Here is a 23,918-nt window from a genome sequence, read left to right as displayed (position 1 = left end):
TTGTTGAGGAGAAGAAAACGAACGCTGAATTCGACGAGCTGTGTGCTGTTTCGATTCGACCTCGACAGCATCGACCTCTCCTCCCTTTCGCTTCCCTTTTTGATGGCATGTCCTGGCCATCTTCCTCCTCCTCCTCCTCCTCGGCATCTACCTCTTCTCGTACACCGTTCCCTCCTCTGAGTCCTACGAGAACTTCAAACGGAGCAGGCTTCAACTCGTCGACGGCGTCCTCCTCCCTGTCAAACAACCCCTCCTCCTCCTCCTCCCCTTCCTCACCAGAGACCATCTCCCGTCGTCGAAGCGTCAAAGCTCCCCACCCTCTCTCGTCGATAAATACAAGGACGGACTCTGACCAGGACGATGCTACTCGACCCAAGCTTACAAGGAGGACGACCGAGACGAGGGAGGAGCTCGAGAGAGTCGGAAGGTCAAGCGAAAGTAGCGATGGTGGGTTGAGGCAGTCCTTGGAGTTGTTGAGAAAGGGAAAGGCCAATATAGACGGAGGTGTAGATGTACTGGTTCATGAGGTGAGCTTGATTCTTGATCTCTGTATATCCTAGCGAGAAGGGAAGAGGAGAAGAAGCTGACGTCGATGGCTCGTCCGACCTCCTCCTCCCTCCTCCCCCCCACAGGTTCAGCCAACCGATACCCTCGCAAAGGTCGCTCTTCTCTACGGAATAGAAGTGAGCACTGACAGAACTCAAGCCTACCCTATCTACCGACCTGACCTCGTTCTTGTTGCGATCCTACAGCTCTCCATCCTCCGGAAATCGAACAAACTCTGGAGCTCGGACACGATCCACCTTCGTCGAACGCTCTACGTCCCTCTTGAGGCCTGTCGCCTCAGAGAAACCGTCGTTCACGGACCAGGACCCGATCAGGTCACTCTCGTATCTACCAACTCGAAACCACCACCAGCGATCAACGGACGACGCTCATCGGCTCACCTCAGGTCTCGGACAACAGCCGAAGGAAGCTCAGAAACTGGAGGAGGAGGAGGATGGAACACGCCTTCCCTTCCTGGGAGTCGACGAGGGAGCACAGCTGGGAGTGAGGGAGGGTCATCAAGAGGGTTGGGAGGAGAATGGGACGAGGAAGGGTTCGTAGCGAAGAGGTTCTTGGGAGGAACGAGCATGATCTACTCCTCGTCCGAGGTCGACGACGCAGGAGCGATCAACCTCACTTCTTCTTCCTCCTCCTCGTTGTCGAGCTCGCCAGCTCAAGGAGGAAGCAGTTCAGCACGCTATACACCCTCCTCCTCCTTCCCAGCCTCCTCTCCACCTCCTCTCCTGTCCCCGATCCCTACCTCCTTCATCATCCCATCCTCCTCGAATCCAACCTCAGCCGCACCTCCTCCCTCCAACGAACGGATCCTCTCCCTCCTTCGCATACCTGCCTCGGAACTATCCTTCTTCCCCAAATCCACAACTACAGCACCCTCTCGATCTTCTCTGGATTCCCGTCTCCCACCCATCCCTTCCTCTTCCTACTCCTCCTCACCCAAATCTCCCAACGGAGGTCCGTCCTCGTTTCGAACGAGCTCGACAACAACCATATCCCGCTCCTCCACCGCTTCCAGACCAGCTCAACAACAACATCTACTCAACTCGAAACGATCCTCACCCTCCCTTTCGCTCTCCTCAAGGCTCACCTCCCTCTTCGTTCTGGGCGACCCGTTCCCTACACCCGTTCTCTCCATTTCACCCTCCTCCTCAATCTCAACCCTCCGACCTCCTTTCCACCCTCGAGCACGATCCGCTTCGTCGTCAGCGAACCTCTACCCCTCTTCTACCACCTCTTCTACCGCCTCTTCTTCGTCAACCAACCCTCCGTTATCGGTATCAACCAACGACCCAGCCTTCGAACTCACGCCTACGTCTTCACGCGTCGGTTCACCCTCTCCAACTTCAGCGACGACGACGACGCGTCGAACGGATTGGTTCGCTCAGCCGGAACCGATACGGAAACAGTTGGAGCCTGCGAAGCCGATGATGGTGAATGGGGGAGGGAGTGGGAAGGGGAGGAGAGTAGGGGACGGGTTGGGGAATGGGAGTGATTTGGGGGTGTTGATCTGAGTTGGGTTTGGGGTTGGGCTGGGTTGGGTTTGGTGGGAGGGAGGGAGGGAGAGCTGGTGCGGGAGCTGGGGCTCTGTCAAGGGCCGATGGAAGAGGGGAGGGGAGAGAACGCGTTGGGAGGGGTGTTTGATGGTTTTTAGATCGGCAGTCGTTGGCGAGGACTCTTTCTTTGTTTTGTTAAACGAACGACTTCTTGTTTGGGCTGAGTTAATTTTAGTTAGACTGAATAGAGTGCTTACTGAGTATCCCTGCCTTCATGTGTATTTCTTTGCTTTTCCGGTTCGCCAGAGGAGAGAAGAAGAGGAAGCAGAGGAGATGGACAAAGACGCGTCGCGTGTTCTATTCTGCTCGTTCTTCAGCTTCATCCGAGTAGAAGCTTTCGTGCTCACACCAGTAGAGATGTTCTCGGAACTCGCACTCACATAGAACAAGACGAACACGAACCTGCAACCTTCGTCTTCGTGTCTCCTTGGTAACGATCGAGCTCGCAGCTGAGTCGGTGAGCTTTCGATCTTCCTCCCTCTCTTGGTTCTTCTCTTTCAACGACCAGCATCGAGGAGACCTTGAAAGCCCTACTTCTCCTCTTCTCTTCTCCCTTGCCTTCCCCTACCTCCACGTCCTCTCGCATCCGACAGAACAAAGCTCGAACGAGCAGGAGAGCAGACAGAAGCGAGCTTCGGTCGACCTCGATTCCCTTCCTCCCTCCCTCCCTTCCCTCGTTTCTTCCTTCGATCTACAGCTTATCCTTCATCTGAACCTCGCTCTGCTCACGTCCCAGACGACTTTGATACCAAATCCTTCTCCTTATAGCAGCTTTCGGCTCTACATATAAGCTTCCACCTTCCCCCTTCGGAGCACCTCGAATCCATCTCCCCGGCCCTGTTCAAACGCTCAAAACGCAGACTTGCCCTTCTCTCGTCCTCCTCCTCCCCCAACTCCATCCGGCAGCTCAAACTCCCGTCCACAGATATGTCCTACAAACCCATTCCTCTCGTCGACATGGATTCCTCGACCATGGATCCCCTCCCTCGACGACGAAAGTCGAAACCTTCAAGCTCAACCGACGCTCCCCTCCGCTTCCTTCTCGGCATCCTCCTCCTCGTCTCGTTGGGTATCGCCACCTTCTACGCTTGGACTCAAGGTCTCCCTATCTTTAAGAGACTCTCCAAATCCTACAACCCTCATTCGGCTCTTCACGCGGCGGCGGACGGAGGGTTGGCGGAGAACGAGGTGGTTCATTCGCTGTTTGGTGACAGGAAGGACGGAGGGTTTGAGCGGTTCGACCTTGTTGCGAGCATCTTTGTGATGGATCGAGGGTGGAGGAATTACCAGGAACCTTCTTTTCCTACGAACGAGAACGAAACGGAAGCTCTCAGCTCCAACGAGACGGACACCAGCAGCAGCGGCGGGATCAGGATCTCTCATTCGTACTCGTCCAACGGAGGAGCAGTCTCGATTCACTCGTCTGGACTTCCCTTCCAGAAGCAGCCTGAGTGGGAGAGGGTTTGGAGCGAGGTGGTGATGTGGGACATGGATGTTAGGACTGCGTCGAAGAAGGTGGTAGCGAAGCCCGTGTTGCCTGGTCGATTGATGTGAGTCCGGATCAGCTCGTGGTGATTCACCGTTCCTTCCTTCCACGACTCACCTCGAACGCTCCCCTTCTCTCTCTCTCTCTTTCCCTTTTTCTTCGTCGTGCAGCTCGATCATTCAGGATACACCCTTCAGTCTCGAGATCCAAGCTACCTTTCACCTCCAACCCCCCTCTTCCATCTCCTCCGACCTCGTCCCTCTCAGCTCAACCCACTACCTCTCGACCCTTAACACGACCAGTCCTCACGTCTACTACAGCGAACAACAAGAGAAGCATCCTCTTCCTTACCCAGCAGTCGGACGGTGAGTCCTTTCCCCTTCCTTCCTCCGAGTCTTGCTGAATCGTCGCTGATCTTGCTCGTTTGATCTTCCTTTCAAAGAACGGTCTCGGAGCAGAAGAACGAGATCACTCCCTGGGCGAGTCGTCTCGCGGGGAGTCGTCCCATGAACCTCCTCGAACAGACGCACACCAACTTCCGAGGCAGCCGACCCAAGCCGGAACCAGAGGACGATTCCGACATCGAGGAGGACGACGGATCGTCCGTCAACGAGTTCAGAACCTACGACTACAACGAAGGAAGGAAGAGCTCGATTGTGACGCGGTCGGCTGTGACGCTCGTTTCGGACTTCCCTACCTACGGGTTGGCTTCGTTCAGGAAGAAGATGAACAACCTCAAGAACAGGAAGGTGAGCTCACGATCTAGCTCACTCAAAATCTTCATCTCGTTTCCTCAAGCTGACTGTCTCGAGCGTTCTCTTCGTCGTTTCCTCCAGGCTCGTTGCATGAGAGGGCTGAGCGACTACCAAGCCTGCAGGAGGACCTTCACCAAGATCGGACACTTCGAGAACCTCATCAGGATGGGATCGTTCGAGGACCTTGCCGAGTTGGATGCGAAGGCGTTGGCGCTGGCGCAGGAGGCGGAGTCGGTCGACGAGGAAGAGAAGGTCGAGAAGGAGAAGGTCGAGGAGGAGAAGGTCGAGGAGAAGGAAGCGAAGGGATGGAGATACGCTCCTTTCGTCTCTGCGAACTACGGATCTGCTGGAGTCAAGGATGTTGTTGAGATTCCCAAGAAGGTCAACAAGACGGACTCGGAGGAGAAAGGTGAGTTTGGTTCGCTCTTCGTCGCGTCTCGTGTTCTCTCTCTCTCTTCCTCCCTTTTCGAGGAAGCTGACCACTCAACCGTTTTTTCTGCGTATCCAGATGTCGAGGCTCCAGACTTCGCTTTCGAATGGCACATCAGCTTCGCCACGGTGTCTCCTTTGAGGCTCTCTCTCGTTCGTCGTTCTCCTTTCCCCTCTCCCCTTCCGCCGTTGAACAGCAGCTGATCCCTTTCTGCTTCTCTCTATTCATTCCATAGAGCGACGAGTACCTTCGGGATGGACGCATGTTCGGAGGAATGAGGTTCCTCGACTTGGACGACGAGTTTGCGGACCATACTTCGGCAAAGAGTCAGGACAAGTCAGAGCTCATCAGTGCGTCCCCCCCTCCTTCACAGCAGCCAGTCTCGTATCCGATCTGACTCCCCGTTCTCTTCCTTCTCCCTAGATTCCCTCCTCGGACATCCCTACGACGAAAACTCTCGACCCATCCTCCGATTCCTCCTCCGTCAACTCTCCAACCTTTTCTTCTACGCGTCCATCCTTCTCTCCGGCCACTACTGGTTCACCCGCTCCTACTCGACTGGAATCGCCATCTCCGCCTACGCCATCGACACCCTCGTTCGAGTCGTCCTCTTCTTCATCTCGGCAGCGTTCAGGAAAGGTCAACGAATCGACTTCGCCCTCGCACCTCTCGTCCTCGTCGCGGCTTCGCTCGTTTGGAATCTGGCTGGGAAGTTGGAGTGGACCTGGGGAGGATGGATTCCTATCAGTGTCACGAGGAGGAAGTCGACGCATGCAGAGAGGACGAGCTCGAGGTTGGATTTCAAGTTCGGTTGGAGTCAACGAGCTTTGGTGAGTCGTCTCTTTTTTTTTGCTTCGACGCGTCTTTCTTTCTCGAAACAGCCCTGACGTTCTCACGTTCTTCCTTTTGTAGGCCACCATTCTCGCCTACCTCATCTTCCTCTACCTTCCCTTCCTCCCCGACCTCATCTCAGCGTCTCCTCCCGCTCACCCTTCCCTCACTCCCGCCTCCCTCTCCTACGTCCACGACCTCGCCTCCACCTCCCTCACCCGTTTCATCAAGCCCATTTACCACACCTCTCGATTCGTCGTCTTCCTCGCTCAATCCCTCCTCAACCATCGCTCCAAGACGTTCGGAGGAAGCTACAAGGTCGTCGCGTTCCTCGAGTTCGGATCGGAGGTTCTCTCGTCGCTTCCGATCGTTCTCTCGTCGAGATGGGGGAGATGGGAGTTGATGGATCCTTGGAAGGTTACGAACCTGATTGAGGTGGTGATGAGGGGAGTGCTGGTTTGGCAGGCGGTGACGTTTGGGAAGGTGAAGCAGGAGGAAGAGGAGGAGGAGGAGTGAACGAAGAGAGTTCGAAAAAAGAGGGAAGGAACGGAGAGGCGATGGATAGAACGGGTTGAAGAATCTGGTTTAGAGATATCATCATCTCTTTGCTTGTATCTTTTCCGACACATGAGCCTTTCACAACGCAAGGGCGAAACCACTGTGCGAATTTGCGCTCTCAGGACCAGCACGAGTTGAGGAGCGGAGGCGAGGGTTTAGCAAAGGGAGACGGGAGATGTAGTAGCTTTTTGATGTGATAGGACATATGCTCTGAAAAAATGGTTGCCTGCGTCCTCTAGTCTAGCTCTCAGAGATCAACGAGGCCAACGAGCAAACGAAGGGAGATTCGAGGCTGAATCGCGACGCGTCTCTTGGCTCCGAAGCCAGGATTTCGATCTGCACAAAAACACCTTCTCCGTCGGTTCTTCGAACGTGACTTCGCTCTTCATCTTAGATGCTGTTGAAGATCTTCTCTGAAGAAAAACAAACACGAAAGAGAGAGGAGGAGTCAGCGACGTCAACGACTCGTCGCTTCTCCCCCTTCCCTCACCATCGATCCTCCACGTTCCTTCCCTCCCTTTCTTCAACGGTCTTCCCTCTCCGGCTGGAGCTCTTCCTCCTCATCCTCCTCCTCTCTACCTTCTCAACATGCCCGTCGTTCCTCCTCCAGTGGTGCCCTGGCTCCCAGCAGCTTCGCCCGTACCGACTCCTCCCCTCCTCCCCTCTTCTCCGATAGAAGGAGGCAACTGCGAGCTATTGTGAGCTTTTCTTCCCGCTCCCCGCCTTATCGGGGGACTGAGGAGACAGTACTGATACGAGTTTGGCTTTCGGATGTTGCTGGGAGAGTAGAGGAGGGACGGGCTTGATGGTCCAGGGTCCGCTCTCCTTCCTTCCCTCTTGCTCCCTTCACTTTCGAGCCGAAACTAACCGAGCTCTTCTCCTCGATATCTTCTCAGCTCTAATGGGAGTGCTCGTGATAGCTACTCTGCTCGTGAAGCGAAGTCTAGAACATCCAAAACGTCCTTGGAAGATCTGGTGAGCTTCCCTTCCTTCGATCCTCTCCCTCGTCCCTCCACGCTCGAGAGCTCACGCTCCTCCCTTTCTCTGTCGTTCGCTCTCGATTCACAGGGCCCTAGATAATTCGAAACAGTTTCTTGGCCAAGCTATAGTTCATGCATCCAAGTATGTACTATTTCGAGGCTCGAGGCTCCTTCAACAACTTCGAGCTCAACTCACCTTCCCTCCCTCCCTCCCTCCCTCGTCTTCCTTCTCACAGCATCCTCATCTCCACCTTCCCAGCTCCATCATCAACACCTCTCCTCTCAACCTCCTCCTCCGACTCTCGCACATCCTTCATCTTAACAACTCGTCCTCAACCGTCTCCCTCCCTCCCTCCCAATCCCTGTTCCCTCTACTTCTTGAACGTCCTTATCGACACGACGTTCGGGGTCATCCTCATCGCCTACCTCCTCAAGCTCTCAAGATACGTCTTCGTAGACAAGCTCCAGCTGGAGGGGTTCGACATGGGAGTCTACAAGGACGGGAAGAGGTGGAACTGCTGGGTATGTTTGACGCTGCTCAATCCCATCGGAGGGATCGAGCTCATCCCTCTCTTCTTTCCTTTCTTTCTTGCTCTCAGGCGAAGCAAGCGGCCGTGTTCGTCTCGAGTCTCTTGATAATGAAGAGCTCCGTCCTCGTCATCTTCGCCGTGCTGCCCGAGATCTTCTCGTTCGGTTCATGGTGAGTCGTTCCGTTCTTCTCTCCCCACAAGGACACGTCTCATTCTCGCAGCTCGGACCAGTGGGACGATGTCGTTCGCACCGCTGATCTTCGTTCCCCTTTCATCGTTCTGTTCCGCTCTTCAGGTTCCTGAGCTGGTTCGTTGAATCTTCCCTCGCTTCAGAGTCGAATCGAACGCGTCGCTGATCCAACCTTCCCTCTTTCTTCTCTCCCTCCATTCTCTACCCGCTCAAACAGGCTCCCTCCATCCGGTCAAGTCGTCTTCGTTATGGCCATCTTCCCGCTGGGTGAGCTACGTTTTTTTCGCCCCTCTCAGCTGCCATCTCCATCTTCACTTCGACCCACCTTCCTCGCGTCTCTCTCCCTTCCCTCAATTCCTTCAACTGATCCCCGACGTCGCTCCTGCCTCTTTCTCCTCCTCTTCCGTCTTCCTCTCTCCTCTTACAGCAATGAACATCCTCCAATTCACCCTCCTCGACTCAGTCCTCAAGCACTCCTCTCCTGCCTCACCCTCCCTTCTCGACCCAACCACCTCCTCCTCCACTCCCCGTCGTCCTCCCCACCCCATTCAAACAAGCGCAGCCTACACCTCTCTCCCTACCTCCGACCCTCTCCCAGACTCTCCAACCTCCGTCTCCCAAAGCCCACGCCTCCCTTCAACCTCTGATCCTCTCCTCAGCCCGCGTCCGAGCTTTCTAAGGCAGAGGAGCGGGTCGGTGGCTAGTAGTGTGGACGGGGAGAGGAGTGGGTTGCTGCTGAGTGCCAATATGGGTGGATCGGGGAGGGAGGTGGGTGTGGATGAAGAGGAGGAGATGAGAGTTGGGACGAATGGCGGGACGAAAGGGAAGGAGGAGTGACGATCTGGGATGGGGAGGAAAGGGAGGGTTTTAGCAGTTTAACGGTCTCTTTTATCTTTTGCTGGCTGTTGACGTATACTCCGATGATCTTCTACGTTCTGCTGCTGTTGCGTCGAAGATGGAAAGGGAAGGGAGGGAAAGAAGTGAGGTCGAGGTCGAGTTGAGCTTCGAGGGCTGAAAGGATCCAGGTTTGAAGGGCAGGGCATTTCATCATTCGTTTATGTTATTTTGAGTTGTTGTTCCTTAGTTGGGAGTTTATCGTGATGGGGGAGCGACCTGGGGAAGAGGAGCAGGGAGGGAAGGAAGGAAGGAAGGAAAGAGAGGGAGGTCAGCCCAGGAGGAAGGAAACGTTGAGGTCGAGCTTCTCTTTCTCCTTCCCTCTTCCTCTCTTGTCCTCCACGAGACCAGCTTGAAGCAGACAAAGAGCGAGCGCAAGCGATAAGCTCGCTTGCACGTCTTCCAGTTCGATCCGTGTGGCAAGAGAGATGGGAGGGAGAGGCAGACGAGAGAGGAGAGTTGAAGGAGGAGGTGCGAAGGAAGGAAGGGAAGGACGCACCAGGATGACTCCATCCCCTCGAACAAACAGCATCTCAACGTTCCTCTTGGCAATCTGTAGAGTCATCAACAAAGCAGAGGTCACGTCAGTTTCTCGCTTTCGTTCGAAGGAAAGGGAGGGAAGGAAAGCTCAAACGAACCCTAACGCTCTCTCCTCCAGCCTCGTCGATGTCGACAATCGTGATCGTCTCCTCCACGTCCGAAAGAATCAGGTTCATGTGGTTATCGTAAGCCTGTCGTAAACCACCATACGAGTGATCGGAATGTCAGTCGAGCGAGATGTATAGAAGTAGGAGGAGGGAAGGGAAAGAACGACGAACATGCAGAACTCCAGTGAGCTCTCGATCTCCTCTCAGCTTTACGAGGACTCGCTCCGAAAGGGAAAGCTTGACGAGATCCAGAGGTTCAGAGACTGTAGAAGCGGGTCCGTCCATTGCGATGAGTTGAAGAGAGAAAAGGAAAGAAGGGAGGGGGCGGGTTTGGGGGGGACGAAGGAGTTGGGAGGAAGGGAGGGAAGTTCGAGCTCGATGAGTTGATCAGTTTCAATAGGTTCTCGAAGACTTTTGACTCCGTCTTCTCGCGCTGAAAGCTTTCCTGAGCATGAAAAGAAGCAGAAAGCACGTTCATCGTCTGACCGAGGTGAGAAAAAACTACGAAGGAAGAGTTGAGGGGGAGAGAGAAGGCAGGAGCGACGCGTCCAACGGCCAACGTCGAGGATCTCGAACCGTTACAATGAATCCGTTCTGTTCTTGGCTGCGAGTCAGAAGAAAATGACCAGTCGAGTCAAAAGGGGGAAGAAGAGCGTGAGAGTCCCGACGCTCGGGTACGTACAACCCAACGCGTTCATGGTGAAGATGACCCCTTGTGACAGCGGAAAGCAAGAGCGAATGGTCAGTGAAACTATCCACCAAGACGCAGTCAAGATTGAAATTAGTAGAAGCTCACTGTTTACTCTCGGAGCAAGACTGACAAGCCAGGCCATTCGCGAGGCGAGTCGAGATCTCGACCTTGGCTTCTCCTCCTCCGCCCAGTCGTCGCCTGCTCGGATCCTCCTGAACACCTCCCTCAGATCCGTAGTCTCCGAGCTCTCAGCCAAGTCGAGCGCTTGGATGAACGTCTCGCTCGTCTCCATCTCCTCCCGTGTGCAGATCGTCGCAAGAAAATCGAGCAGGTCCAACTGCCTGATGGCTTTCTCCTCGGATAGCTGGACTTCGATCAAGAGCCGATGGTTGGAGAGGAGATCATCTCTTGTTTGATCGGGTAGAATTAGTTCCTGGTAGTCAGAGGTGATGGAAGGAGAGAAGGCTGCACGAAAAAAAGAACGAGAGAAGGATGAGACGTCGCGAGCGAGACCTTTTCCCTCCTCAACCACGACTGAAGTGAGAACACTCACCCCTGATCACTTGACTGTCGGCGCCTAGCTCGTTAAATCTCATCGGCTGAAGCCAATATACGACTGCTGCAATCCAGGAGACGATCTCGTACTCTGACTCCTCGTCGACTAGCGGGTCCTCGAGGTCAACGTTCACCACCGAGAGCGAGAGCGTCAAGCGAGTTTGTCGTCCTCGAGCGTTCTGGACCGCTCGTTCCTGGAACAGATCCATATCCGCTGTTTCGGCTTGTGGGAGATCGAGGAAGAGGGTGTGTTTGGTGGAGAGGTACTGTTGGACGAGGGGTGATGAAGAGGAAGGGGAGGAGGGAGGAGAGGGGAGGTTGAACTGTGGTTTCGGGAGCGAAATCAAACATGAAACTGTGTCAGCACCTTCTGACTTGATAGGATCGATACTATGTTACTCACCCTGTGGAGAAGGAAGGGGCAGATGTCCTTGGAACGAGTGAGGACGACTTCTCTCATGAGGATCGGCCCTGCGACGGACAGGGTCCCCTTCGAGACGAGACACCAGGCTTTGAGAGCAGAAACCGAGTCGGATTCGTGGATGATGAGATGAATGACCTCCACAGGGATGACCTTTGCGACGGAGAAAGAGCGAAGTCGCATGAGGGAAGGAGGGAGAGAGGATGGAAGTTGGGTGGGAAGTAGCGAAATCGAAAGTGAGCTCGGTTTCGTCGACCTTCTTCCCAACGGCCAGCTTCGCCCATCAAGCAAATCTTCCACCGCCTCTTCCTTCTCGTCAAGATGCCTTCCTCAGATCACGCTTCGAAACTTCACCTGTTCGTGTGTCTCTTTCTTCTTTGCAGCTCGAACGAGCTCGCTTGCTCTCCTCCGTCCTTCGTTCGAGCTCACCTCCTCCCTCCCTCCTTCTCCTCCCTCTCCCTCCCTCCCCTTCCTTCCCTTCCCTCCCTACAGCAAGGAAACCCCTCACGACCGACTCCGAAGAGAGGAGAAACTTTTCCGTCGAGCAGCTCGTCAAGCTCGTAAAGAAGAACGTCGTGCCAACAGAGCTTCAACCTCGGCTTCCTCCTCCTCCTCCCATGCCCACCCTCCACCCCCTCCTCCTCCTCGTCGCTCCGCCTCTCCTCCGCCGAACTACCAAGCCTACCACCGCTCCCAATTCGAACAACACCTCCGCGATCTAGCCTCTCAAGACGAAGGTCGAGCTTCCGAACTTTCCTCTTGGGAAACAGGCGATTACGGGACAGGACTCGGCTGGGGAGACGAACCCTACTCCTCTGGCTCTTCGATCCCCAAGCGATGGGCTTCTCGAGAGGACAACGTCTGGAACGATCCTCTTTCGGGAGGAGCAGCAGGTCAAGGAGGTCTCGACGAGGATTCCTACGCCGAGGAGATCCGTTCAGGGATGTACAGGAGGAAGAACCCCGAGAGCGTCAAGAGGACGGAGCGTCTCGCAGAGGAGGCTGAACGAACGGCTGCTCGATTGCTGAAGATGAAAGAGGAAGGAGATAAGCTTGAGAGGGAGAGGATCAAGAAGCTGGAAGCTAGGAAGGGAGAGAGGGTGGAGAGGAGGTTCGAGGAGGAGAGGGAGGCGTACGAGAAGGGTTGGAAGAGGATGCTGGTCGTGGGAGAGGACGAGAAGGAGTTGAGGTGGAGGGAGATACCGTGGCCTGTTCATAGGGTGGAGGTTGGGAAGGAGGTGAAGGTTGGGGATATGACGGTGCCGGCTGTTAGGGAGTTCTTGATGCCTAGTAAGGTGTTTTGGGAGTTGGAGGAGGGGGAGGGAAAGAGGAGGAGGAAGGAGGTGTTGAGAGACGCGATTCGACGGTGAGTTTCTTCGGTTCTTCTCTTTCTACGATCTCGAGTGGTACTGAAGCTGACGAGCTACCTGCACACTCTCTTTATCGCCTTAGATATCACCCGTTCGTCCCTCTTTCTCCTCTCTCTCTCTCTCTCTCTCAAACGCGTCGCTGATTCCCTCTCCCTGTCCCTTTCCTCCCACAGCGACAAGTTTAGCCGCTACCTCCAACGAGTCCCCGAAAAGGAGAAGGAGAAGGTCCAGCAAGGAGTGGCTCAGGTCTCGAGGGTGTTGATGGAGTTGATGCAGGCCGGTTGATTCAACCTCTTCTTGCGAGAACACGGAGAAAGAAGAGAGCAGTGGGTATCAAGATCGAGCAGATGAGTGTGTGTGGGTGATGATAGTACAGTATATAGAGAACAACATGAAGTGCGTAGCTGCTGAGAGAAGAAACCCGCTGTCGAGAAGGGGATAAAGACGCGCGTCTCCTTGTCCCTCCCTCCTCCCCTCCGAACCCCGTCTCCAAAACAGCTGAGACGACTCCCCCTGAAAGATCTATGCAAGGAAGAGCAATCCCCATCGAGTGCAGACCTCGTCTAGTCCTCGTCACTGAAAGTCGTCAAACGAAGAAAGAGGGAAACGAGGTCAGCTCAAGCTTCGGCTCCTCCTCCTCGAGCTCGCGACGAACGAGAGCTCAAGAGCAGCAACGTTGGAACCGATGGACATAATGGAATGTAAACTCACGCAACCTCCTTCCTCATATACAGATCGATCGCGCCCGAGAAAGCAGCGAAAGCAGCAGCTCCACCCAACACTCCCTTTGGCCCTCCTCCGGAATTCAGAGCGAGGATCCCTCCTGCCAGGAAACCAGCGTAGACGGCGTTCTTGATGTCGTTTTTGGCTCGGTACTGAAGAAGACCAACAAGGAAGACCGAGCTCAAGTCAATTTCACCTCCAAGAAAGGGGCGAAGGGGAAGAAGGAGAACGAGAGGGAAGGGTTCGGGTCTCGGTGAGCTCGAGGGAAGGAAGGAGAAAGAGAAAGAGAGACTCACACCCTCCACACAGCACTCCACCCCAGAGTATACAGCTCCGACCTTAGCGAAACCCTTTCCTGAAGAGAGCATCTTGACTCCCATATCCTTCATTGCGATCTTGGTTTGGGCCATGGTTGAGATTTGGACGTTTGCTCGGTTGAGGGGATCCTCGTACTGGAAGGACGTCGACATGAGGGAGAAGAAGGCTCCGAGTCCGAATCTACACAGAGAGGAACGAGCACGATGATGCGGAGGTTTAAGTCAGATCAGCTCTTTGCTCGAGGACAGACGAAGAGAGGGAGGGAAGGAAGGAAGAGAACGGGGAGTAGAGCAAGCTCAACCTCCTTCCCTCCCTCTCCCTTTCTCTCTTACAAGACTCACCCAGCTACTCCTGCCATACCCGTCTTGAAAGCACAACTCTCCATCCCGTAGTTCATGTACTTCTGGTACAGAACCATCTGCTGCTGGTTGTACCGGTCGTCCTCTGTCATTCCAGCGGGCATAGGCTCTGTTCAAAACGAAAGGAAGGCAGGAAGGGAAAGGTGAGCTGGAAATCTCGGAGAAGCGAGGGAAGAAGAGGAGGACGCACCCTTGCCAAGAGGGAACAGCGGTGCGAGCAGAGGGTGGGAAGCCATCTTGGAAGAGAGAAGGGGAGAAGGGAAAGGAGAAAAGGGCGCCGGGGAGGTGCTGGTGGTTTGCGGAGAGGAAGGAAGAGGTCGCACGAGCTTTCGACCCTCTCCCTTCCCGCTAAAAAGTGTTTCCCCCCAACGCCAACAACCTCTTTGGAGCTCGGAAAAGCTTCTCTCGTCTTCTCTATCTAATAGATCAACCTTAAAGCAGCTCAACTCGCACCCAGCATCTCGCAGAACTCCAGCAGAACCATCGGACTTCCCAGCCTCTCTCGTTTCGTTCGAGCTCAACATTCATCCAAAATCCTACACTCCCCCTTCCGTGCTCGTCTATCTCCTCGGAGACGGTAGCAACGGAGTCCTCGGCGTCGCGGGTTGCTCTTGATCCTCTTCTCCCTCGAAAACTACGTACTGAACAGAAGGGAAGCTGCTCCTAGCGAACTGAGGTGAGCTCGTTCTCCTCCCTCCCGTCCTCCTCCCAGCTCGAGAACGTCGTTCGAGGAGGAGTCGGATCAAAAAGAAGGAGATAACGAGGAAGACGATGGTTCTGGACGAGGGTGAGCGTACGATTCAGTCAGGTTTGGTGGGAGGAAAGGGGGAGGAGAAGAGAGGAGGAGCTCACCCAAGAGTGATAGCGAAGAAGAGGAGAGCGGTCGACTTCGTTCTTCCCTTTTCCTGACCTTCCTCTCCCTCTCCTTCCTCTTTTTGATGTTCATCCTTCCCGGGTTTAGGAATAGGAGGTCCTTCCTTCTTCCCTCCGTCGACAACTTTGGCGAAATCGAGACAACCGAGCTTGGACGTCCAGCGAAACTTGTGTTTCCCCGTCGAGGGATCCGACGAGACGAACGTAGGATCCGATGGCTGCAGCACAAACGGGGACTCGATATCAGCTCGAATCTACAAGGTGAGCCTCGAACCAGTCTATCTACTCACCTCTGGAGAATTGGGATCGCATCGAAGATCGATAACAGTCTCTTGAGGGATGTTAGCGAACGATTCTCCCTTCAACGTGATCCTGATATCGGCTGTTCTCTCCCACCAAACCAAAACAGATTCAAACCTCGTTCAGCTTCTCTATCTCTACGGTTAAGCTCTTCAAAAGGAGCTTCGAATTCTCACCATACTCCCTCCCCTCCCTCCTCACCAACTCAGCCCTTCCCTCCTCCAACGAAGCAGCTACCGAAACCACCGACGTGATCCTCCCAGGTTCGGAACGATGAGCAGGTCTCGTGTTGAGAGCTGTCAGACAGATCAGAGTAGAGGGAGGGCACTAAGAAGGGGACGGAGGGAAGATAGAGCGAGGACACAGAAGCAAGAAAAGAACTGTGAGTCTGAAACGAAGCAGGGGAGGGAGGGAGGGAGAGGGAAGGGCCGGAGGTCGAGCTCACTTGTTCTACGTCTTCCAGTGTTCCATCGTGGCCTATTCCGTTCTCGCAGGTCCCGAAGGCGAAGGTGTAGGTGGTGAGAGAGGGAGGAGTGAGAGCTGAGTAGGAGATTTCACGTTTGTTGTTGTTGAGGAAGGGAGAGAGGTCGAGGATCGTTCGGAGACCGGAGGGGAGAGAGATGGGGACGTTGCAGCCTGCTTCGACCGCTGGTAGAGACGAGCTCAGCAGGAGGAGTAGTGGAAGGAGGAGGAGCTTTGACATGTTGAAGAGAAGAAGAGGTGGAGCTGATCTTGGGAGGAGAAGAGAGCGAAGAGATGAAGGGAGGGACAGAGAAGCGCTCGGCGTACCTTCCTCCTCTTCCTCCTCTCGCTCTCTATCAAGTCTCTCTTCGACCGAGTGGCGAACAAGCTCACCTGACCCACCTGACCCTGGCTTGCCCTGACTAGATCGCGCTAGCGTTCGGTGCAATATCGACCGGGACGGTGCGTGTCCGGAGCGCTTCAGGTCGCTCTTCCTCTTCTCTTCCTCTGCTTTTCTCCTCCATCACCCAACCCCCACGATCCATCAAGATGGTCAACGCTCCGTCTAACATCAAACCCCTCGCGGTAAATTCCATCGACTTCCACTGGTAAGCTCTCTCTCTCTCTCTCTTTGTTGACGCGTTTCGATTCAGCCACATCTGCTCAACGAGTGGCTGACCTTCCTCCCTTCCTTTCTGTTGTTTCCTTCCTTTTCGACGACAGGTTGGATGGAACCCCTACCTCCAACACTCACACCACCGAGTTCGGAGCACCCTGGCCTCAAGGACAGGTCTTCAAGTGAGCTCCTTTCTCTCGTTTCGGCGCGTCGGAAGCGAAACGAGGCTGAACTTCGTTCCTTCTTCTTCTCTCTCTCGTTTAAGATCGACCGCTTTCGCTCTTACTGGCGAGGACGGGAAAGGAGTGCCTGTTCAGTCCTACCCTCTCGCCTACTGGGAGGACGGTTCTCTCAAGTGGAGTGGACACACCATCGCTCCCAATGCTGGACTCACGTCGAAGGTGAGCTCGTCCTCATTTCTCTTTCCCTTCAACCTTTTGACGAGAGAAGGAATCTGACGCCTCTCTTTTTCTTCTCCTTTTGCCCTTCCGCAGCTCACTCTCGCTCCTGGAACTCCCGTCGAGCACGCTACTCCTGTTTCGGTCAAGAAGGGAGGAGACAACGAATCGTACCAGATCTCGTTCGTCCTTCGCTCGCTCTTTCCCCTCCTCCCGTCTCGTCTCGTGCTTCTCTGTCTCTTCTTCTTTCTTACTCGCTGACACTCGTGTTGGCCTCTTCGACAGTACTGGAACCTTCCGAGCAGTGATCAAGACCTCTGGAACCGAGCTCTTCCAATCTCTCTCCATCGATGGAAACAACAAGGGAAAGAACGGACAACTCGTCCTCCAGGTTCAGGACATCCCCGATTCCTGGGATAACGGACGAACTCCCGTCGTGACCAGCGCCCTCGGAAACATCGAGACCTGCGAGGTCGAGAAGGATGGACCTGTGAGTTGTTGATTCCTCTTCGTTCGAACGAGAAACGACGATGCTGATCGAACTCTTCTTCTTTTTCTTCGACGCGTCGGAAACCTTCCAGATCCGAGCTGTTCGTGAGTCCTATCCCCGCCGATAATCCATCTTCACCTTTCCCTTTTCTCCCCGCTCTTCGACCGACCAGGATTTCGACGCGTCCTTCGCTCATCTCTCGTTCCATCCTGACGCGTCCTTCGTTCCCTTCTCGCCTCTCAGTCAAACTCACCGGACGATACCAACCCCAAGACTCAAAGAAGGGAGCCCTCCTTCCTTTCACCCTTCGAGTCATGTGGGTTTCTCGCTCTCTTCTTTCTCGTGTCTCTCTCGGGAGGCTGATCCCTCTTCTTCATCCTTCTCCTACGACTAGCGTCGGAGCTGGAGGAACTGAGCTTCGAATCGTTCACACCTTTACCCTCGACGTCGGACCTTCGGAAGACAACATCAAAGGTCTTGGTCTCTCGTTCAAGGTGCGTCTTGACTCTCGCCCGCTCTCGTTCTTTTTCTCTCAGCTTCGAATCGAAGCGACGTCCGAATCGGTCCTGACTCCCGGCTACCCCTTTCCTTTCTACTCGCAGGTCCCTTTCCAATCCGACGAGAAGCTATGGGATCGACATGTTCGATTCGGAAGCACCGAAGGAGGAGTTTGGGGAGAGTCCGTCAACGTCTTGACCGGACTTCGAAGGGACGTTCTTCCTGCCGTCTCTGGACCTCAGTTCGAAGGTACTCCTACTCCGGACACCTCGAGCTGGCCGGCTACCGTTACTCCTTACCTCGACTCGCTTCCGGCTTGGAACGACTTCTCTCTCGTTCAACTCGACGCGGATTCCTTCTCGATCTGGAAGCGGGTTCAGGAGAACCGTGGAAGTTGGCTCAAGCACGGTGAGTCTGCTCGAGCTTGAGGAAGAACGAGGATGTCTTGAGGCGACGGGGACTGATTGATCGTTCCTCGTATGTCCAGCTGGATTCGGTTCTCGAGCTTCTGGATTGGGATTCGTTGGAGGAGCTGTTCACGGAGGAATTATCTTTGCTGAGAGGGATTTCTGGGAGATGTAAGTCCTCCTCGTCTCCCACGTTCGGTACTAACGAGAGCTGACCGTTGATCCTTCCCGTTCTTCTCCAGGTACCCTCGAGGTCTCGACGTGAGGAAGGCTGGAAGCGAGAATGCCACCGTCACCGTCTGGGCTTACTCTCCAGCGGGAGAGTCGATGGATCAGAGGCATTGTGAGCATAAGAAACTTCTTAAAAAATCTTCTTCTGTCGTTTTCTCACTTTCCTTCTGCCGTTCCTTTCCCTAGACGACAACATCGTGAGTCTTCGACGGGCCGCGTCGAAGATCGTCTGTGACTCACGCCCCTCTTCGCTCGCTTTGTAGGACCACAAACTCGATTTGATCTACGAAGATAACCCCAACCCTGCCGCTACTTCTACACCAGTCGGAATCAGCCGATCTTACGAGGTGCGTCTCCACCTTCGTCTTGAGTCCGTCCCCCTTCGTGCATCGATGAAGTTGACGAGACGCGTCCCCTCTCTTTCTCAGATCTCTCTCATCGCCACCACAGCTACTCCTTCCCGAGACTACCTCGGAGAGCTCTCAAAGGTCGTATCGAAGCCGCCTGCTCTCTTTGCGACTCCCGAGTTCTACGTTCGTCCCCTTCTCTTCTCTTTTTCCACATCGTCGAAGTCGATACTGACCCCACTTTCTTTCCTCTACAGCAATCCGCCAAACTCTTCGGAGATCAGTGGGCTACTCCCAACGCCAACCTTCCTCTCGAGAAGAAGCAGAGCTCGCTTTTGGACTGGTATCTTCAGGAGATCGAGAGTCGACGATGGTACGGCTTCTGGAATTTCGGAGATGTCATGCATACCTACGACTCTGTGCGACACGAGTGGCGGTACGATGTAGGAGGTATGTACGTTTGGGCGTGAACTGAAACCGTAGAGACGCTGACTGCTTCGAATCTTTCCGCATTTTCGCAGGCTATGCCTGTGAGATCTCTTTTGCAGCATGACATTCTCGATGTAGATACTAGAGGCTGACATGCTATCTTTCGGTTCGGAAGGGGACAACGCTGAGCTCGGTAAGTATCTAGCTCGACGGGTTTCGTTCGAACCGACGCGTTGACTGACGTTTTTCTTCCTTTCTCTCCTCCTCTTTCCTTCCTCAGGAACCGATCTCTGGTTGTGGACGGCCTTCCTTCGAACTGGACGATCCGATATCTTCCGAATCGCTCATGCTGTGGGTCCCTCCTCCTTGCTTTCGACTCGGTTTACACGCGTTGACTTTCGACTTTGACGGCTCATTTTTACAGATGACTCGTCACCTTACCGAGTCCGACTTCTACTCTGGAGGAACCTTCGCTGGTCTCGGATCGCGACACAATGTCTCACAGTCCGTTCCTTCTCTCCTTCTCTCCTTTTTATGAGGCTGACTCGTCTCCTTCTTTCTTCCGCAGCTGGGGAGACGGAGCTAAGGAAGCTCGAGTCGGTGGAAGCCATCTCAAGAGGCCAATGTACTACCTCTCGGGAGGAGATGAAGGTGAGTCGAGAACCGGAGGAGTGGAAGATTTTTCTGACTTGTCTTTCTCTCGTCTTTGCAGCCCTCGGAGACGCTTTGAAGAAATCCCTTCAAGTCGACGAGACCCTCAGGAAGTGGGAGCCTCTTCGAGAGTATCTCCCTACTCCTCATGCTCCTGCTAGAGTGAGGATTGGGCCCGACTGGGTGGCTTTGGTCGGAAATTGGCTCACAGAGTGGGAGAGATCGGGAGATACCAAGTTCAAAGACAAGATCCGAACGGGAATGGTGGACATCGGCGCCTTCCCCTACGGCATGTTCCAAGGAGGAGTGAGTTCAGGAGTAGACGATCGAGCTTGAACTTGCAACTGACTTTCTCTCCTTCCTTTCCTTTCCTTTCCTTTCCTTTCCTTTCCCTTCTTTTCCTCCTTCCTTCAGTACGGAGGTGCCGTCGGATTCGATCCTGCTACTGGTCATCTCACCAACGAAGACGACATCTCTGCTTCCTTCTCTGCAGCCTGTTCGTTCCTTTATCCTTCCTTCTCCTTCTCCTTTCGGATCTCGACTGACGCGTTCCCCTTTTTTCGCAGACAACCTCGCCCATCTCTTCGGAGGCTTCGAGTTGCTCTGTGAAGTCGTCACCCTCCTCGACGTCCCTACCTTCGATAAGGCCTTCTTGGACTTCTGTTGGCTCATGTCAGGCACGGCTGCAGAGAAGACTTCAGTCTACGGGAAGACCTTCTCGACGGGAGCGTTCCTTCAGCTGTGAGTCCCCTTTCTGTTGACGTCGCGTCTCAAACTCGAGCTGATCGATTGCTTCTCTTCAGTTACGCCAAGAATCTTGCCTACGTGGGTGCTCGAAGGAACAACCAGTCGTTGATTGACCGAGCATGGGTTCAATTCAACGTGAGTCTCCCTCGAGAAGATCCCGAGTTCCCTTCAAAGTACTTTGGCTGATCTGTTCTCCGTCCTTTCCCTTTTGTAGACCAACAAAACCGGAGTTTGGCCCGATCCCGTCACCGTAGGAGGCTCGGATTTCATCAAGCCCATCTGTAAGTCGTCCTTTGATTTTTCGCGTCGCTCTCGTTCTTCTCTCTTTTCGTTTCCTGATCATCTCTTGTTCTTCTTCCCCTACAGCTGAGATCGTCGGCATGGCTACGAACGATTCCGCTTCCCTTTCCCTCGCTATGTTCTGTGAGTGATTTTCACTTCTCAGTCGACTTCGACGCGTCGCCATCGACTCCAAGCTTACCTCTCTCCCCGCCTACTTTTCTCAGCTCTCCTCAAGAACTACCCTCAAGGTGCTCCTCAATCCCTCGTCGCCGAAGCTACCATTTCCGAGATCGACGACGACGACACTGCCAGTACCTTCATCGGAAGCTTCGTCGAGGAGAAGGCAAGCAAGACGAAGTCGCTTCTCGAAGCTGGTTCTTCGAAGAAGCTCGATTCGTCCAAGCCGAAGAGGAAGGGATTCTGGGCGAGGGTTAGGAAGATGCTGGGGTTGTGAGACGGCTGGTTGGGGGCTCTGTTCGGTTCGCTTCGTTTTGTCTAGTTCTTTCTGATGCCGCTTTCTCGAGATCGAATGTTCTTATTCTCTTGCCGGAACAAAATTTCAGGATCCCTGGGATCCAGCTCCAGCTCCACGTCGGCCGATTTTTTTGATAACGGTTTGGCGTCGACGGACGAGGGCGAGGAAGGACAGGCGAGGGAGAGGACGAGCGACGACGGACAGCTCAGTTCGGATAGATAGCGGACCTTCAATCTCTCGATCTAGTGCGAGATTCATTTTGTTCGCGGGTGTTTAAGCTGATTAGGAGCCATCAAGAAGGTTTGGTCCAAAATCGTAAAACGAGAGGGTGCTCGAGAAACGTGGCGTTTCGACGAGCTCGAGACAGTCTCACTTCCTCCCTCCCCCAGCCCGCGAAGAAGGCCTTTGAAAGCAGAAGAGCCTCCGACGACTCCATCCTATCCTCCACCGCCGCTTCGTCGTTCACCTCTATCCCATATATCTGCCTATAGAGAGATCAGCTGCCTCCAGTCTCGCTCGATTCGCGTCGGTTCCTCTTTCGACGTCCTCCTCCCCACACTCCCTCGGCCTCCTTCCTCGGTCGCTCGCCACCTCGAAGTCTCAGCCATTCCAGCACCACAAAAAGCAAAGACAGCCTTCCTCCACACGTCTTCTCATCTTGGGACGGGAGAACAACGTAAACCTTCAAAACCTCAACAGCCACCTCCGTCGTCTCGCCCTCCCCTCCCTCCTCTCCCGATGGCTGTCTTCCCTCCCAGACACCTCCTTCTTCGAACCGAGCCGAGGCCAGATCAGATCCCAATACAACGTCTCTTCATCGCTCTTCATTCAATCTCCCTCATCCTCCTCACCTCCCTCACAATCATCATCCTCCTGGCCAAATTACAGCGACATCCCATCCTCTTCTCGGTGAGCTCGTCTCCTCCCCTTGCGAGAAGCTTCGAAGCTGACCTCCTTCCCTTCGTCTGCTTCAGCTCTTTGCCGCTTACTCCCTGAACGATATCCTCAACCTACTGGTGTACGTCGAAATCTTAGCTTCCCTCTTGGATCCGAAGATCGAACCGGCCCCCTTTCCGCCTCTTCCTCTTCCCTGCTGACTTTTTCCTTCCTGTTTTCAGTTCACATCAACCGCTCTACACAAACTGGGGTCTATGTCTGATCTCTCAAGCAGGAACGACGGCAGGGACTGCATGTGCTACAACGGCAACGATGAGCCTCGTCGCCTACACTTGGAGTCTTCTGATGAGCCGAGCTGAAAAGAAGGTGCTGTCGGATCGGTTCCTGCATCCACTCGTGAGTCCGTCGTTGTTGCTGAAGGACGAAGACGAAGGAGAGAGAGCGGAAACGGACGAAGAGGAGTCGAGGGAGGCCTGCGACGCCGACGAAGAAAAGACGTCGATGTTTCCTTCTCGCCTCGTAATCGAAAGCTCACTCTGACTCCTTTCCTCCTCCGTTAAACAGCTCATCTGCTTGCCGTGGGTGGTGGGATTGTTGGTATTCGTGATCTCCATCGTGGTAAGTCGAGGAAGAGGAGGCGTCGAGTCTCGCTTGAAAGTGATCGAGCGCTGAGAAAGCTCACCTTCGTCCTTTCCTTCTGGTTTTGCAGTCGACGTCAATGCGACCGGATGATCTCTACGTTACAGTCTTGACCTGCTACGCTCAGAACATCTAGTGAGTCCTTCGTCGAAGCAGCTCTCTCTGGTTTCCGTTCGACGCGTCGAGCACGGCTCGGCGCTCTTCCGCTCCTCCTCCCTTCTTTCATCCCGAATCTGACATCTTCCTTCGTTCTTTTCCAGCACCGATCTTCTGCATGTTGTCGCAGTGATTGCCGTTCTAGCTGCTCTCGTCTTCGACGGTCAGCTGCTCTCTCTTCGTCTCCCGCCCTTCGACGAGCGCGCTAAACCTTTCGTTGCTCTTTCCCTTCCATGCAGTCTGGGGAATCGTCCTCTTCGCTCAGAACTACTTCCAAACTCGTTCCTTCGGATCTCAAGTCGACGCCCAGGTCGCGAACATCGTAGTTCGACCACAGTTGAATCGAACTTTCACCATTCGAGTTTTGATCTTTGGACTCGCCGTGGTTGTAGCTCTAGCGTGAGTTTCTCCTTTTTTTCGCTACGTCTTATCTCGCTGACCCTCTCTTCATCTGATCAACCTTTCCTCGGCAGCGTTGCCATCATCATCATCGTCCGACCCTCATCCCACGCGCCAGCGTTGTTTCAGTCGTCCATCGGTCTCATCTGCTTCGCCCTCTTCGGAACTCAACGAGACGTCTACGAGGCCGTCAAGATCCCCTTCTCATCGACTGGTCGTCTCCTCCACAAACTCTCCTGCTCCTCCTCCTCCTCCGATACCTTCTTCGACGGCAAATCGCCGCAGGACACCCTCCCTCCTCTCCCTCCCAACCCTCCTCCCTCCGGAGACACCACTCCCGAACGACGGCGGAGATTCTCGAGATCCTCGGGAGGAATGAGCTTCGGAGCTATGTTTAGGAGTGCCGGAAGGGTAGAAGAGAGAAGGGACGTCCCCACGGTGACGGCGGGAGAGGTGAAGGAGGAGTCGTTGAGGAAAGGGTCGGACGCGTCGAAGGAGAGCGGGAAGGAGGGAGAGAACATTGAGCTGGAAGGGGAGATGGTTTCCGTAGCGGTTCTGCTATCGGGCACTGGGTGTGAAAAGAGGCCACCGATGGTGGCTGGGAGTAGCGATGGGTCGGCATCGTCAGAAGCTTCGGATCCTTCCCCTTCAAGTTAGCCTTCGATTTCGCGTCTCGTCTTGTCTTTTCATCTCATTCGCTAGCTTCTTTGGGTTCATGGTTGTTTGCTTGTCTTGTTGTCTGTTATTTTATCTCTGTGCACCGTAGA

The 23,918-nt window shown here is 54.4% G+C and overlaps 10 protein-coding genes across 10 annotated transcripts; 6 read left to right on the top strand and 4 right to left on the bottom strand.

Annotated features, from left to right (window-relative positions):
* Window positions 1-107: 107 nt before the first annotated feature.
* BDY24DRAFT_370495 (LysM peptidoglycan-binding domain-containing protein) lies at window positions 108-2,075 on the top strand (the record flags this gene model as incomplete). The annotated part of the gene is made up of 3 exons (XM_076638112.1): window positions 108-527; window positions 633-683; window positions 753-2,075. 3 exons carry the CDS (start codon window positions 108-110, stop codon window positions 2,073-2,075), a joined length of 1,794 nt encoding a protein of 597 aa, XP_076496233.1.
* A 969-nt stretch (window positions 2,076-3,044) lies between these two features.
* BDY24DRAFT_370494 (uncharacterized protein) lies at window positions 3,045-6,135 on the top strand (the record flags this gene model as incomplete). Its single annotated transcript, XM_076638111.1, has 8 exons — window positions 3,045-3,667; window positions 3,774-3,968; window positions 4,046-4,352; window positions 4,440-4,767; window positions 4,867-4,940; window positions 5,024-5,138; window positions 5,212-5,618; window positions 5,701-6,135. 8 exons carry the CDS (start codon window positions 3,045-3,047, stop codon window positions 6,133-6,135), a joined length of 2,484 nt encoding a protein of 827 aa, XP_076496232.1.
* Window positions 6,136-6,765: 630 nt separating this feature from the next.
* BDY24DRAFT_415575 (uncharacterized protein) lies at window positions 6,766-8,714 on the top strand (the record flags this gene model as incomplete). The annotated part of the gene is made up of 9 exons (XM_076643467.1): window positions 6,766-6,875; window positions 6,937-6,992; window positions 7,074-7,152; window positions 7,246-7,299; window positions 7,394-7,679; window positions 7,757-7,857; window positions 7,983-7,994; window positions 8,095-8,144; window positions 8,305-8,714. The coding sequence occupies 9 exons, from the start codon at window positions 6,766-6,768 to the stop codon at window positions 8,712-8,714; spliced, it is 1,158 nt and encodes a 385-aa protein (XP_076496231.1).
* A 255-nt stretch (window positions 8,715-8,969) lies between these two features.
* On the bottom strand, window positions 8,970-9,703 carry BDY24DRAFT_415574 (U6 snRNA-associated Sm-like protein LSm3; the record flags this gene model as incomplete). The annotated part of the gene is made up of 4 exons (XM_076643466.1): window positions 8,970-8,990; window positions 9,271-9,324; window positions 9,410-9,502; window positions 9,590-9,703. The coding sequence occupies 4 exons, from the start codon at window positions 9,701-9,703 to the stop codon at window positions 8,970-8,972; spliced, it is 282 nt and encodes a 93-aa protein (XP_076496230.1).
* A 178-nt stretch (window positions 9,704-9,881) lies between these two features.
* Window positions 9,882-11,276, bottom strand: BDY24DRAFT_390507 (uncharacterized protein). The gene is made up of 4 exons (XM_076640669.1): window positions 11,068-11,276; window positions 10,663-10,987; window positions 10,215-10,574; window positions 9,882-10,130 (listed from the first exon to the last, which is right to left on the bottom strand). Exons 1-4 carry the CDS (start codon window positions 11,266-11,268, stop codon window positions 10,030-10,032), a joined length of 987 nt encoding a protein of 328 aa, XP_076496229.1. The 5' UTR covers window positions 11,269-11,276; the 3' UTR covers window positions 9,882-10,029.
* Window positions 11,277-11,343: 67 nt separating this feature from the next.
* BDY24DRAFT_390505 (uncharacterized protein) lies at window positions 11,344-12,843 on the top strand. The gene is made up of 4 exons (XM_076640668.1): window positions 11,344-11,441; window positions 11,578-12,450; window positions 12,537-12,545; window positions 12,628-12,843. The coding sequence occupies exons 1-4, from the start codon at window positions 11,407-11,409 to the stop codon at window positions 12,737-12,739; spliced, it is 1,029 nt and encodes a 342-aa protein (XP_076496228.1). The 5' UTR covers window positions 11,344-11,406; the 3' UTR covers window positions 12,740-12,843.
* Window positions 12,844-14,168, bottom strand: TIM22 (translocation channel protein TIM22). The gene is made up of 5 exons (XM_076640667.1): window positions 14,045-14,168; window positions 13,837-13,963; window positions 13,474-13,675; window positions 13,166-13,329; window positions 12,844-13,030 (listed from the first exon to the last, which is right to left on the bottom strand). The coding sequence occupies exons 1-5, from the start codon at window positions 14,088-14,090 to the stop codon at window positions 13,018-13,020; spliced, it is 552 nt and encodes a 183-aa protein (XP_076496227.1). The 5' UTR covers window positions 14,091-14,168; the 3' UTR covers window positions 12,844-13,017.
* Window positions 14,169-14,488: 320 nt separating this feature from the next.
* On the bottom strand, window positions 14,489-15,730 carry BDY24DRAFT_415570 (autophagy-related protein 27-domain-containing protein; the record flags this gene model as incomplete). Its single annotated transcript, XM_076643465.1, has 6 exons — window positions 14,489-14,517; window positions 14,576-14,631; window positions 14,707-14,945; window positions 15,018-15,116; window positions 15,229-15,354; window positions 15,473-15,730. The coding sequence occupies 6 exons, from the start codon at window positions 15,728-15,730 to the stop codon at window positions 14,489-14,491; spliced, it is 807 nt and encodes a 268-aa protein (XP_076496226.1).
* A 308-nt stretch (window positions 15,731-16,038) lies between these two features.
* On the top strand, window positions 16,039-21,039 carry BDY24DRAFT_415569 (uncharacterized protein; the record flags this gene model as incomplete). Its single annotated transcript, XM_076643464.1, has 27 exons — window positions 16,039-16,097; window positions 16,213-16,287; window positions 16,371-16,506; window positions 16,600-16,685; window positions 16,789-16,993; window positions 17,085-17,097; window positions 17,237-17,309; window positions 17,388-17,487; window positions 17,596-17,899; window positions 17,979-18,069; window positions 18,141-18,241; window positions 18,316-18,326; window positions 18,393-18,476; window positions 18,558-18,662; window positions 18,734-18,926; window positions 18,998-19,006; window positions 19,081-19,098; window positions 19,186-19,256; window positions 19,330-19,409; window positions 19,474-19,556; window positions 19,618-19,862; window positions 19,971-20,052; window positions 20,123-20,297; window positions 20,360-20,438; window positions 20,518-20,584; window positions 20,670-20,726; window positions 20,810-21,039. 27 exons carry the CDS (start codon window positions 16,039-16,041, stop codon window positions 21,037-21,039), a joined length of 2,832 nt encoding a protein of 943 aa, XP_076496225.1.
* Window positions 21,040-21,449: 410 nt separating this feature from the next.
* Window positions 21,450-23,913, top strand: BDY24DRAFT_390490 (uncharacterized protein). The gene is made up of 6 exons (XM_076640666.1): window positions 21,450-21,969; window positions 22,035-22,078; window positions 22,179-22,353; window positions 22,522-22,575; window positions 22,667-22,731; window positions 22,857-23,913. The coding sequence occupies exons 1-6, from the start codon at window positions 21,799-21,801 to the stop codon at window positions 23,806-23,808; spliced, it is 1,461 nt and encodes a 486-aa protein (XP_076496224.1). The 5' UTR covers window positions 21,450-21,798; the 3' UTR covers window positions 23,809-23,913.
* Window positions 23,914-23,918: the final 5 nt, after the last annotated feature.

Source organism: Mrakia frigida (assembly GCF_051309035.1).
Source record: "Mrakia frigida strain ATCC 22029 unplaced genomic scaffold BDY24scaffold_17, whole genome shotgun sequence".
Taxonomy (NCBI): domain Eukaryota; kingdom Fungi; phylum Basidiomycota; class Tremellomycetes; order Cystofilobasidiales; family Mrakiaceae; genus Mrakia; species Mrakia frigida.
The sequence above is the reverse complement of the archived record's forward strand: the minus strand, read 5'-3'. Positions and strand labels throughout refer to the sequence as shown.

Bases quoted from the DNA above. Each gene is read 5' to 3' on its own strand.
- BDY24DRAFT_390507 (XM_076640669.1), bottom strand. From the start codon at position 11,268: ATGCGACTTCGCTCTTTCTCCGTCGCAAAGGTCATCCCTGTGGAGGTC. The intron at 10,988-11,067 runs GTGAGTAACATA...CCGAAACCACAG, and splicing joins GCCCCTTCCTTCTCCACAGG to TTCAACCTCCCCTCTCCTCC. The intron at 10,131-10,214 runs GTGAGCTTCTAC...CGCTGTCACAAG, and splicing joins TCTTGCTCCGAGAGTAAACA to GGGTCATCTTCACCATGAAC.
- BDY24DRAFT_390505 (XM_076640668.1), top strand. From the start codon at position 11,407: ATGCCTTCCTCAGATCACGCTTCGAAACTTCACCT. The intron at 11,442-11,577 runs GTTCGTGTGTCT...CCCTCCCTACAG, and splicing joins CACGCTTCGAAACTTCACCT to CAAGGAAACCCCTCACGACC.
- TIM22 (XM_076640667.1), bottom strand. From the start codon at position 14,090: ATGGCTTCCCACCCTCTGCTCGCACCGCTGTTCCCTCTTGGCAAGG. The intron at 13,676-13,836 runs GTGAGTCTTGTA...CTCTCTGTGTAG, and splicing joins GGTATGGCAGGAGTAGCTGG to ATTCGGACTCGGAGCCTTCT. The intron at 13,330-13,473 runs GTGAGTCTCTCT...GGTCTTCTTCAG, and splicing joins TGGAGTGCTGTGTGGAGGGT to TACCGAGCCAAAAACGACAT.
- BDY24DRAFT_390490 (XM_076640666.1), top strand. From the start codon at position 21,799: ATGGCTGTCTTCCCTCCCAGACACCTCCTTCTTCGAACCGAGCCGAGG. The intron at 22,079-22,178 runs GTACGTCGAAAT...TCCTGTTTTCAG, and splicing joins GATATCCTCAACCTACTGGT to TTCACATCAACCGCTCTACA. The intron at 22,732-22,856 runs GTGAGTCCTTCG...GTTCTTTTCCAG, and splicing joins TGCTACGCTCAGAACATCTA to CACCGATCTTCTGCATGTTG.